Raw genomic sequence first — 11,742 nt, 5'->3', positions numbered from 1 at the left:
CCCCCAAACCCCTAAATTACCTTTTAATTGGCTTTAGTTGGGATTTCCTTTGGTTTGAGAATTTACCTGGGTGGTTTTGTTGTTTCTGTGTTTGCTTTTTAAACTTTTTTCCCTAAAGCGGCATTTTCAGCCCCTCGGTAACTTCCAAAAGCCGGAGCCGGGATCAAATCCGATCCCGGTATCCCTGGCCCCGCCCCTTGCACCACCCCGCACTTTGATAGGCTGAAACTCTTGTCCATCATTTTGTCGCCTCCCTATTGGCTGGAACTGGGCGGTGCTGACCAATCAGCAGCGGCGGAGGGCGGGCTGGAGGCGGGTTTCCCGCGCTGTGGCGGGAAGGGAGCCGCGTTTGGCGCGAAACGGGCGCGCGGCGGGGGCGGAGCGCGGGTTCCGAGCGGATCGTGGGGTCTTATCGGATTTTGGGGCCTGATCGGATTTTGGGGCCTGATCTCGGGGGCCAGCCCGGCTCCCCTCGGCTCTCACCGCCTTCCCCGGCAGCAGCAGGAGCGGCAGCAGCGGCGGAGGTTCCGTCCCAGAGCGGCGGGCAGAATGGCGGCGCCGGCGGTCGGGCTGGAGGATGCGGAGCTGCGGGAGGCGCAGCGCGATTACCTCGATTTCCTGGATGATGAGGTGAGACGAGCTGGGAGGCGCGGGTGCTGCGTCCGCTCCATGCCCCCCTGGGTTGGGGGATCCGTGTCCCCATGTCCCCTCCCCCCTGTATCCTCAGGGATTGGGGAGCGTCTCATCCCTGTGCACCATATCTGGTCCCGAAATTCGGGAACATCTGGTCCCTGTGCCTGTCCGTCCCCCCTAAATCAGCTCCCCGGGTGTTGGGAAGCACCTGATCCTCTCCGCCATGTAGCCAGGGGGTTGGGAGAGCTTGGTTCCTGTGTCTTCCCCCATTCCTGCCGGGGTTATGGAGCAGCTGGTCCCTGCGTTGCCCTTTCCTGCCTAGTCGGTGGGATAAAAGAGATCCAGCTCTGCGGGAATGGGATCCTGGGGGTTTTTCACACAGGCGGACATGCAAAGTGAGTTGCTTTTTGGGTGTCTTCCCCCCACTCCCACTTGCAGGAAGACCAAGGGATTTACCAGAGCAAGGTCCGGGACATGATCAGCGACAACCAGTATCGGCTCATTGTCAACATCAACGACCTGCGGCGCAAGAACGAGAGGAGAGCCAGCCGGTGGGTGTGGGGCACTGGGCCTGACAGGGGTTTCAAAGATCCAGTCCTGCTTCTGCTGGTCATCTCTCACAAGAAAGCACCAAACCTTGTCCTCTGTGAAAGCCCTCACAGGGAACAATTCCTTCCCAATATCCCATCTAACCCTTCCCTCTGGCAGCATGAGACAATTTCCCTTTGTCCCCTCCCTCCATCCCTTGTCCCAAGTGCCTCTCCAGCTGTCTTGGCACCCCTTTAGGCACTGGAAGGGGCTCTAAGGTCTTCTCAGAGTCTTCTCCAGGCTGAACAACCCCACCTCTCTCAACCTTTTTGAGAATGCTCAGGGATATTTTGGATCAACCTTGCCAGGGTCGTGTGAGGCTTTCTAGATCTGCTTTGAATCATTCTACTCCTGGCTGTTGGTGCCAGTGCACCTCACACAGAGCTGTGATGGATTTATTCTTTTCACCTCCCACTTCTGATAAACTTGTGGAGCAAGTGGGGGTGTGGGAAAAGCGTTGAGGAAGAAGGGATTGACCCATCTGCTTTGTCACCTCCCTGTGCTGCAGGCTCCTGAACAATGCCTTCGAGGAGCTGATCGCCTTCCAGCGTGCCCTGAAGGATTTTGTCGCCTCCGTCGACGCCACCTACGCCAAGCAGTACGAGGACTTCTACATCGGGCTGGAGGGCAGCTTTGGCTCCAAGCACGTGTCCCCAAGGACACTGACAGCCTGCTTCCTCAGCTCCATCGTCTGTGTGGAGGGCATCGTGACAAAGTGTGAGACTGGAGAGCACCCAGGGGCTGTGGAGGGGCCAGGGGTTTGTTCTGGAGGAGCTGGAGCCCTCCAGGAGCTGTGGTGTGGAGAGGGACTTGGGACAAGGGTCTGCAGGGGCAGGAGAAGGGGGAATGGCTTTACACTGAGAGAAGGCAGGGTTAGATGGGATATTGGGAAGGAATTGTTCCCTCTGAGGGTGGGGAGGTCCTGGCACAGGGTGCCCAGAGAAGCTGTGGCTGCCGCTGGATCCCTGGAAGTGTCCAAGGCCAGGTTGGACAGGGCTTGGAACAACCTGGGATAGTGGAAGGTGTCCCTGCCCATGGCAGGGAGTGCAACTGGATGATCTTTAATGTTCCTTCCAACCCAAACCATCCCATGATTCTGTATCCTGACCGCCTGGGCTAGGGAGCTTGGCTGAACGTCTGGAGTGTTGGGATGGTCTTTAAAATCAGCAAATCCTATCCATGTTTGACAGTGAGCTGTAACCCAGTAATTTCAATGTTGGAGTCCCTTTTGGGGGCTGTCTGCTGGCAGAGGGGTGGGACATCCCAGCCCCTGACTCCTCTCTTTCCCAACCCCAGGCTCTCTGGTGCGTCCCAAAGTCGTCCGGAGTGTCCATTACTGCCCGGCTACCAAGAAAACAACTGAGCGCCGCTACACAGACATGACCTCCCTGGATGCTTTCCCATCCAGCTCCATCTACCCCACAAAGGTGAGGTGAAGCAGCAGCAGGTTCTTCTAGGGAGAAGTGAACCCCAGCTCCATTCCAGCAGCCTTGTGAAGTTGGGTGATGCAACCTGTGTTCCCTCTGCTCAGCTGACCCCACCTCTCCTGAAAAATGGTGCTCACCTCTTAATTTGTGCTCCTGCTTTAGGATGAAGAGAACAACCCGCTGGAGACAGAGTTTGGCCTCTCAGTCTACAAGGATCACCAGACCATCACCATCCAGGAGATGCCTGAGAAGGCCCCGGCAGGGCAGCTGCCCCGCTCGGTGGACGTGGTTCTGGACGATGACCTGGTGGACAGGGTGAAGCCTGGGGACCGTGTCCAGGTGGTGGGGACATACCGCTGCCTGCCAGGGAAGAAAGGGGGCTACACTTCAGGCACTTTCAGGTGGGTCTTCCTTGGCCTTCAGCACTCTCACCCTCTTTGGCTGCGTCTCTGGAAGGTGAGATCTGGCAGGTGGCCATCAGAGAGTTGCTTAAAGCACTTGGAAGGGGTTTGCACCTTGATCCTGTTTACCAGATGTGCTGAGTTGGAAAGGACCCACAAGGATCCTTGAGTCCAACTCCTGGCCATGCAAAGACACCTCACAGTACCCTGTGCATCCCTGAGAGCATTGTCCAAACTCTCCTGGAGTTCTGGCAGCCTTGGAGCTGTGCCCATTCCTTGGGAAGCCTGTTCAGTGCCCAGACACCCCTGGTGGAAGAACCTTTCCCTGATACCCAACCCAAACCTTCCCTGACCCATCTCCAGCTGTTCTGAGTCCTGAGCTTCCCAATCCCCTTCCAGGGCTTCCTAGAGCAAGTGATGGCCCTGTGGAAGCTTCTGCTGTGTCTCTGTGGGGTTTGCAGAGCTGACCACAGCTGTGTCCCTTCTCCAGGACCATCCTCATTGCCTGCCACGTGAAGCAGATGAGCAAAGACGTCCGGCCTCTCTACTCTGCTTCAGACGTGGCCAAGATCAAGAAATTCAGCAAGAGCCGCTCCAAGGTATCCAAGTCTTGTGTCTAGGCATGAAGTTTCAGCTTGGCATGTGGCTAAGGAGTTCTTGTTGGGTTGCAAGTAGCTCTTCAACCCTCTCAGCAGGTTGTTGGATTTTCTAATTAATTTTCTTTGAATTTTCTGCTTATATTGTGATCAGACCCTGTTGTTTTTCTTGCTGCTTCTGTACTGCTTGCAGAGCATCCTTCCTGCTGGCAGCTCTGCTGTGTCTTGACCCTACCAACAGATTTCCAGGGAATTTCCTCTGCAGGAGAAGCACCTCTTTTCTCACTCCAGACTGAGATCATGGGGTTCTGCCCCAGCCTCTCATTTCCTTTGTAGCACAGAGAGGAGCAAGCCTTGCTCTCACTGCTTCCAGTGCTTGTTTGGGTGACAGTGACAAGATGGTCCTGGACTTCAGATCAGTCCCACTGTGAAGGAAAACTCTGGCCAACAGTCTTCTTTCCAAATAATTTTCACTCATGTGGCTCTGTGATAGGAATAAGCTGAAATTTGGGCTGAAATGAAAGCTTTTGAAGTACTGCTTGTTGTTGCTTGCTCCAGCCCAAGTGACAGGCCATGCTCTGCCTCTTCTGCCTTTAGGATATCTTTGACCAGCTGGCCAGATCCCTGGCTCCCAGCATCCATGGGCATGAGTACATCAAGAAGGCCATTCTCTGCATGCTGCTGGGAGGGGTGGAGAAGATCCTGGAGAATGGGAGCCGCATCCGAGGAGACATCAACATCTTGCTGATAGGTGTGGGAGGCCTGGGCAGAGCACCCTGGGTTGGTGGTGTTGGGAGTGAGGGGAAGGACAAGGGCCTGGAAGGACACAGGGAATGGCTTCCCACTGCCAGAGGGCAGGGACGGATGGGATATTGGGAAGGAATTCTTCCCTGTGAGGATGGTGAGGCCCTGGCACAGGGTACCAGAGAAGCTGTGGGTGGCCCTGGATCCCTGGAAGTGTCCAAGGCCAGGCTGGATGGGGGTTGGAGGAACCTGGGATAGTGGAAGGTGTCTCTGCCATGGCAGGGAGTTGGAATGAGGTGGCCTTTAATGTCCTTTCCAACCCAAACCTTTCCATGGTTCTAAGGGCATCCCATGACCTCTGTGAGCCATTATCCCAGTATTTGCCCATGGTCAAGGAGACTTTTCTTTTTGTTTGTTTGTTTCTGCTGTCCCGTTGGGGTTTCCTATATTCTGAATTGTCCCCATTGTCTCTTGTCCCATCCCCATCACCTCAAGTCTCTTATCTCCATCCTCTCTATTTCCTCCCTTGGGATTATTGATGATGGTGGGAAGATCATCTGCTTACCTCATTTTATGAAGTCTGAACAAAACCCGTCTGTGCCCTCCACCTGCCCCTGCTCCTAACACCCCCAGACCAGACACGGGGCGATGATGCAGTTGGTATCCAGGGGATGAGTTATTCCTAAACATGCCATTCATTCTCCATCCCAGGAGACCCTTCTGTGGCCAAATCCCAGCTGCTGAGGTACGTGCTGAGCACAGCACCCCGGGCCATCCCCACCACGGGCAGGGGCTCCTCTGGCGTTGGCCTCACTGCTGCCGTCACCACGGACCAGGAGACAGGTGAGGAGCATTGGGGTGAGGATTTTAACTCCTGGGAGGGTCTCTGTGACATCAAAGGCTGCTGATCTTGATGCTGTGGGAGAGCTTTTCCAACCTTAGTGGTTTTGTGGTGTTCATTCTGCAGTGGCATTGCAGGACTTGCTCCAACCAGAAGCTTTATGGTAATGATCATTTGGGACCATGGGATCCCATGTTTTGGGATATTTTCTCCACCTCTCTTAGGTGGTGGTTTTCTTTACTCCTCTTCCCCTTGGTGCCACATCTGAGGGCCAGCAGCAGCCTTCCTTGTGGGAAGACATTCCTAACCCTGATCCTTACCCTAAGCATCTCTGCTGTAGAGTTGGGTTGGAGAGCACCCCAGAAGGATGCTGCTGCTCCTTGAGCTTCACCCTCATCCCAGGGGTGATGGGCATGGCAGGGCAGGAGGTGTGTAGGGCCATGGGTGGTGTCTGACCCTGTTTTCCCCATCCCATCCCAGGGGAGCGGCGCCTGGAAGCAGGAGCCATGGTGTTGGCTGACCGGGGCGTGGTGTGCATCGACGAGTTCGACAAGATGTCCGACATCGACCGCACGGCCATCCACGAGGTGATGGAGCAGGGCCGCGTCACCATCGCCAAGGCTGGCATCCAGGCCCGCCTCAACTCCCGCTGCAGCGTCCTGGCTGCTGCCAACCCCGTCTACGGCCGGGTGAGTGCTGCTCCTGCCCTTCCCTGGAGGAGGGAGGATGGTGGTGAATTCCAAAAGATCCCCCAAACCAAACTTGGATGCATGGCACAGCAAGGACTTTGTTGGTTTGGTGTCTGTTGTGGTCATGGCTTTCCTGGAGGAGAGAGGAGCTCCTGGGTTTCTCACCTTGTTGGGGTAGCCCAGTGGAGCATCATGCTGGTGATGAGCCTTAGTGTTGGTGTCTCATCAGGGATTGCAAGAAATACTCGTTTTCTTTGGAAATAAGAGCCTTGCAGGATGGGGAAAGTAGCTGTACTACTGCAGCAGGCTGGGTTTGGTGTGGTGTCCAGCTGCCAGGATATCCATCCATCATCCATCATCTATCCCTCCTCCATCATCCATCCATTCATCATCCATCCATCATCCATCCATCCATCATCCATCCATCCATCCATCCATCCATCCATCATCCATCCATCCATCCATCATCCATCCGTCTATCCATCCATCATCCATCCATCATCCATCACCATCCATCCATCCATCCATCCATCCACATCCATCCATCCACATCCATCCATCATCCATCCATCCATCCATCCACATCCATCCATCCATCATCCATCCATCCATCATCCACCCATCCATCCATCCACCATCCATCCATCATCCATCCATCCACCATCCATCCATCATCCATCCATCATCCATCCATCCATCATCCATCCATCCATCCATCATCCATCCATCCATCATCCATCCATCCATCATCCATCCATCCATCATCCATCCATCCATCATCCATCCATCCATCATCCATCCATCCATCCATCATCCATCCATCATCCATCCATCATCCATCCACATCCATCCATCCATCCATCCCTCCATCATCCATCCCTCCATCATCCATCCCTCCATCATCCATCCATCCATCCCTCCATCATCCATCCCTCCATCATCCATCCATCCATCATCCATCCATCCATGCATCCATCAATCATCCATCCTTTCAGGCCTTGCTCAAGGAGTTCCCCCACCCCTCCCTGGCAGCCAGGACTGACCCCTGAGGGTCTCCTGTAACCCCCCACTCTGTCCCTCCCAGTATGACCAGTACAAGACTCCCATGGAGAACATCGGCCTGCAGGACTCCCTGCTCTCCCGTTTTGACCTGCTCTTCATCGTGCTGGACCAGATGGACTCCGAGCAGGACAGGGAGATCTCAGACCACGTCCTGAGGATGCACCGCTACCGCAACCCCAACGAGCAGGATGGGGATGGTGAGTCCCATCCCTCAGCCCGGTGTCACCCCTCGCTGGCAGCTCCTGGGGACTATTTCTGGGGTCTGTTAGAGGTTTCTCCAGAGGGTAAAGCCTGTTATCTGTGACATTCCCCTTTCCAGCCATGCCCCTGGGCAGTGCTGTGGAGATGCTGGCTACAGATGACCCTGACTTCATGCAGGAGGAGGAGCAGGAGCTGCAGGTCTATGAGAAGCACGATGACCTCCTGCATGGGCCCAACCGCCGCAAGTGAGTCCTTCGTGCCCTGGAGCTCCCTGAGGGTGTCCAGCCCTGTGGGTTTGTGGGCTTGGCCTGAGCATCCAGACAGGGCCAGCAATGCTCCAGCTGATCCATGGGCAGGATGCTAAGGGAGCCTTGCTTGATCTCTTGTGCCAGGCAGGTGGGGAACATCTGGAGCTGAATTCCCTACACACCTGGATGGCCCTGAAGGGGTGTAAGTGGATGGGAAGCCCATCCCCAGTGTGGATAACGTGGGTGTGTGTGCATTCCTGCAGGGAGAAGGTTGTCAGCATGGAGTTCATGAGGAAGTACATCCACGTAGCCAAGATGATCAAGCCCGTGCTGACGGAGGAGTCGGCGAGCTACATCGCCGAGGAGTATTCCCGCCTGCGCAGCCAGAGCCAGACCAACTCCGACGTGGCCAGGGTGAGAGCCCCCTCCTGGGCCAGGAGGAGGGAAACTGAGGCACAGGCCTCTCTTCTTATGGGTGTTTTGCACCTTGGATGTGGCACCTGTCAGTGAGGGTCACACAGTCACCTCTGTGTGTCCCCCCAGACCTCTCCCATCACAGCCCGGACCCTGGAGACCCTGATCCGCCTCTCCACAGCCCATGCCAAGGCCAGGATGAACAAGACTGTGGATCTGCAGGATGCTGAGGCAGCCCTGGAGCTGGTGCAGTTTGCCTACTTCAAAAAGGTGGGTGGAAGGTGTCCCTCTGTTCCCAGGGGATCCTGAGATTGTCATTGGAATGGTTGGACTTGGTGCAAGTTGAGCACCCTGGGCTGCTCGTGTGAACTTTCCTGGACACACTGTGGGATCAGGCTTTGGGATTTTGGGTGCTTGGGGTTGGTCCCTAAAAGCAGCTTGAGTGAAAATGAGGTCTGAGTCCATCCTGCCTTTGCCACCCAGGTGCTGGAGAAGGAGAAGAAGCGCAGGAAGCAGGCGGAGGATGACTCAGAGACTGAGAAAGAGGAAGAGCAGGAGTCACAGGACAAGGAGGAGCGCAGGACAAGGAGGTAGGATCCACAGCAAGGCAGTGGGAGGGACATGGTGCAAAGGGCACCAGCCTCTTGTGAGGTTGCCACAGGCCTTGGGGAAATACTCCACGTTTTGCTCAGCCAGGTGGTGTGTCCCACCCTGTTTGTAGTAGAGGGACATCATCATTTCATGGGTAAGGAACTGGCTGGACAGTACTGACACAGGGTGCCCAGAGAAGCTGTAGCTGTCCCTGGACTCCTGGAAGTGTCCAAGGCCAGGCTGGATGGGTTTGGAACAACCTGGGACAGTGGAAGGTGTCCCTGCCATGGCAGGGGGTGGAACAGGATGATCCTTAAGGTCCTTTCCAACCCAAACCCTTGGGTGGTCTCTTCTTCCCCCTCCCAGAAGGAAGAGGGCGCGCACGGAAGGTGAGGAGGGCTCCTACGACCCCTACGACTTCAGTGATGCTGAGGAGGAGATGCCACAGGGTGAGTGCCTGTGTTTGGTGACACCTGGCTCCTTGAGGGGGCTGCTGGGTCTGCACAGCCTGGGGAGCAGCAATGCTGCTGTTACCTGTGGTCCAGTACCATTCAGAGCCCCAAATCCCAATGGGACAAGGTTAGATGGGATGTTTGGAAGGGATTCTTGTCTGTGAAGGTGGTGAGGCCCTGGCACAGGGTGCCCAGAAAAGCTGTGGCTGCCCCTGGATTCCTGGAAGTGTCCAAGGCCAGGTTGGATGGGCCTTGGAGCAAGCTAGGGCAGTGGAAGGTGTCCCTGCCCATGCCAGGGGTGGAACTGGATGGTCTTTAGGGTCCCTTCCCACCCAAATAATTTTGTGATTCTATTGCCTATTAATTTTTTTCCATCCAGCTCCAAACTGCAGCATAAATAACAGTATTGGGAGGCAGTTTGGCATCACCCCCCATCCAGAGCCCAGCACTTTTGCTCTCTGGGTATTGCTCACCAGGCACAGGCTGAAGATAACTCTCTTCCTTCTGCTTCAGTTCAGGCACACCCTCCAAAAACACCCGAAACCCCAGGAGCTGGCGAAGGGAAGAAGCTGGAGTTGGCTGAGCCAAGGTGAGTGGGGGCTGTCCCTGTTTGTCACCTCCCTCTGTGGCTCCAGGCTGTTGTCCCAAGCTGGAGATGCATCTGTGATGCTCCCAGCTCCGATTTTTTGGTTTCCTTCTGCTGGAATGGGGAAGGGCAGAGGCACGCTGGGCTGGGAACACTGGAAGGATTTGTGTGCATTCTCCAATTCCTCCATTCCCTCTCCCCTGATCAGGTTGAAAGCATTCAAGGCTGCTCTCCTGGAGGTGTTCAAAGCTTCCCATGCCCAGTCTGTGAGCCTGAAGAACGTGATGGAATCCATCAACCGTGACAACCCCGAGCCCTTCTCGGAGGCCGAGGTGAAGTTGGCCCTGGCTCACATGCAGGATGACAACCAGGTCATGGTGTCTGATGACATTATCTTCTTAATCTGAGCCTCTGGGTGGAGGAACCTGAGTTTTTCGTGGACTCCCAAACCTGGAGACTCTCTATGCTTGAATGCTTCATGTGGCTGAGCTGGATTTTGGGGAGCTCAAGTCTCTGCACTTCCTCGCTGTGCGTTTCTGGCACTGAAGAAAAGAGCTCTGGAAGTTCTTGCTGTCTTCAGAGTGGAGTATTTGGGAAGAGTTTGGTTTCTGCAAGGAGAGGAGGGGAAAAACCTAGGAGCAAATCGTCAGTGTTTTTAATATGTTGTTTTTAGCTTTGGTGTTACAGAGTTCCAGCTTTTAAATAAAAAAAATCTGTATTTAGGAATCCAACATTCAGTAATGGTGATGGGAGGCAACATGAGAGCTCCACTGGTAGTGAAGCTTTTATTTCCCCCTTTTTTTTTCATTTTGCCCCTATTCTATAGCCTAGATCTGCTTGTCTCACAGAGAAAAGCCTGTCCTGTTGGTTCTGCCCTTCCCACCCATCTCATGGAGGGTGATTCCTGCCAGTGGAGGGCCAGATATAGTCTGACCTGTCCCACTGCCCATGGGTCAGCTTGAATTTCCAGATTTCACACCCCTGATGGGGGTTTTGCCCCCAGGGAAGGACCTTGGGATGTCTCAGAGCTGCCCAGGGAATGTGTCCCTGGCACAGATGGATTCCATCTTCTGCTCCTGCCTTTAGCCTGGAATCATGTCCTGGGGATGGCAAACTTTCAAGAAAAGCAGAACCCACAGTCAGACCAGTTCTGGCTGCTTGTGGTCCAGAGCTGCTGAAGATTTGGGTTTTTCTTTAATGTCCTTTCCTTTCATCCTGGTGAGTTTGAGCTTTGGATAAACCCCTGCACAGGTTTGCTGTTGTCACTGCCTGTCTCCAGACACTTGCACAGCTCCTGCTTCCTTCTTTCTGGGTGCCACAAATCTTTATTTGGGTTATAAAAATGTCTATACTGTTCATCCCATGACTGGCTGTTTAGGGGGATCCAGAATTCCCACTCAGGGGAATACAGCTGCAGTTACACAGGTGGGATTTGTGCTGCTGGTGAGCTCCAAAAGCCAAATTTGGGAGCTCCTCCCATCCAACACAGCCAGCACAGCAGGGTTGGAGGGGATGTTGCAGGTTTGAAGATCTATGTGTGGGTGTGTTGTGCTGGTACAGAACAACCTTGTACCTTCAGGCTGGGTCTGAATCTGGAGATGGGATGGGAGAGACCTGAGAGCCCCTTCCAGTGCTTAAAGGGACTCCAAGAGAGCTGGAGAGGGAGTTGGGATGATGGGTCTGGAGGGACAGGACAGAGGGAATGGTTTCCCACAGCCAGAGGACAGGGATGGATGGGATTTTGGGAAGGAATTCTTGGCTGGGAGGGATGCCCCTGAATCCCTGGAAGTGTCCAAGGCCGGGCTGAATGGGGCTTGGAGCAACCTGGGTTGATGGAATGTGTCCCTGCCCATTCCATAATTCCATGATTCTGTGTTTTCCCTGCCCTTACAGCTGGGGAACTGCTAATACTGAATTTGCCGTGAGAGGACACCAGGAGGAGCTCCAGGGTAGAGAAATTGGTTATTTCCCTGTCCTGTAACCCGGGGCTTCAGGCTGTGGGTGACCACATCCCTGTGGCCACCTCGGTACATCCTTCACAATTGGGTCTTGTTGACAAGGGAAAAACTGCCCAAGGTGGCTGGAGAGGCAGGAGCAAGGTGCTGGAAGTACAAACCATGTCCTGTGCTGCAGCTGAAATTTGATTTGACTCTGTCATCTGGAGATTTCAGAGGCTGCAATTTCAGCCTTTTGCTGCTGCAGGCTGTGGAGAACCTGGGATAGGGGAGGTGTCCCTGCCCATGGATGGTCTTTAAGGTTCTTTCCAACC

At 54.6% G+C, this 11,742-nt stretch overlaps 1 protein-coding gene across 1 annotated transcript; it reads left to right on the top strand.

Annotated features, from left to right (window-relative positions):
• Positions 1-338: 338 nt before the first annotated feature.
• Positions 339-10,199, top strand: MCM3 (minichromosome maintenance complex component 3). Its single transcript, XM_033056807.1, has 17 exons — positions 339-630; positions 1,072-1,184; positions 1,730-1,938; positions 2,518-2,648; positions 2,811-3,049; positions 3,540-3,648; positions 4,243-4,396; positions 5,101-5,232; positions 5,711-5,919; positions 7,004-7,178; positions 7,301-7,427; positions 7,694-7,844; positions 7,974-8,114; positions 8,328-8,434; positions 8,802-8,884; positions 9,401-9,476; positions 9,682-10,199. The coding sequence occupies exons 1-17, from the start codon at positions 550-552 to the stop codon at positions 9,878-9,880; spliced, it is 2,436 nt and encodes an 811-aa protein (XP_032912698.1). The 5' UTR covers positions 339-549; the 3' UTR covers positions 9,881-10,199.
• Positions 10,200-11,742: the final 1,543 nt, after the last annotated feature.

Source organism: Catharus ustulatus, chromosome 3 (assembly GCF_009819885.2).
Source record: "Catharus ustulatus isolate bCatUst1 chromosome 3, bCatUst1.pri.v2, whole genome shotgun sequence".
Taxonomy (NCBI): Eukaryota; Metazoa; Chordata; class Aves; order Passeriformes; family Turdidae; genus Catharus; species Catharus ustulatus.
Note: the sequence above shows the minus strand (reverse complement) of the source record. Positions and strands in the feature narration are given on the sequence as shown.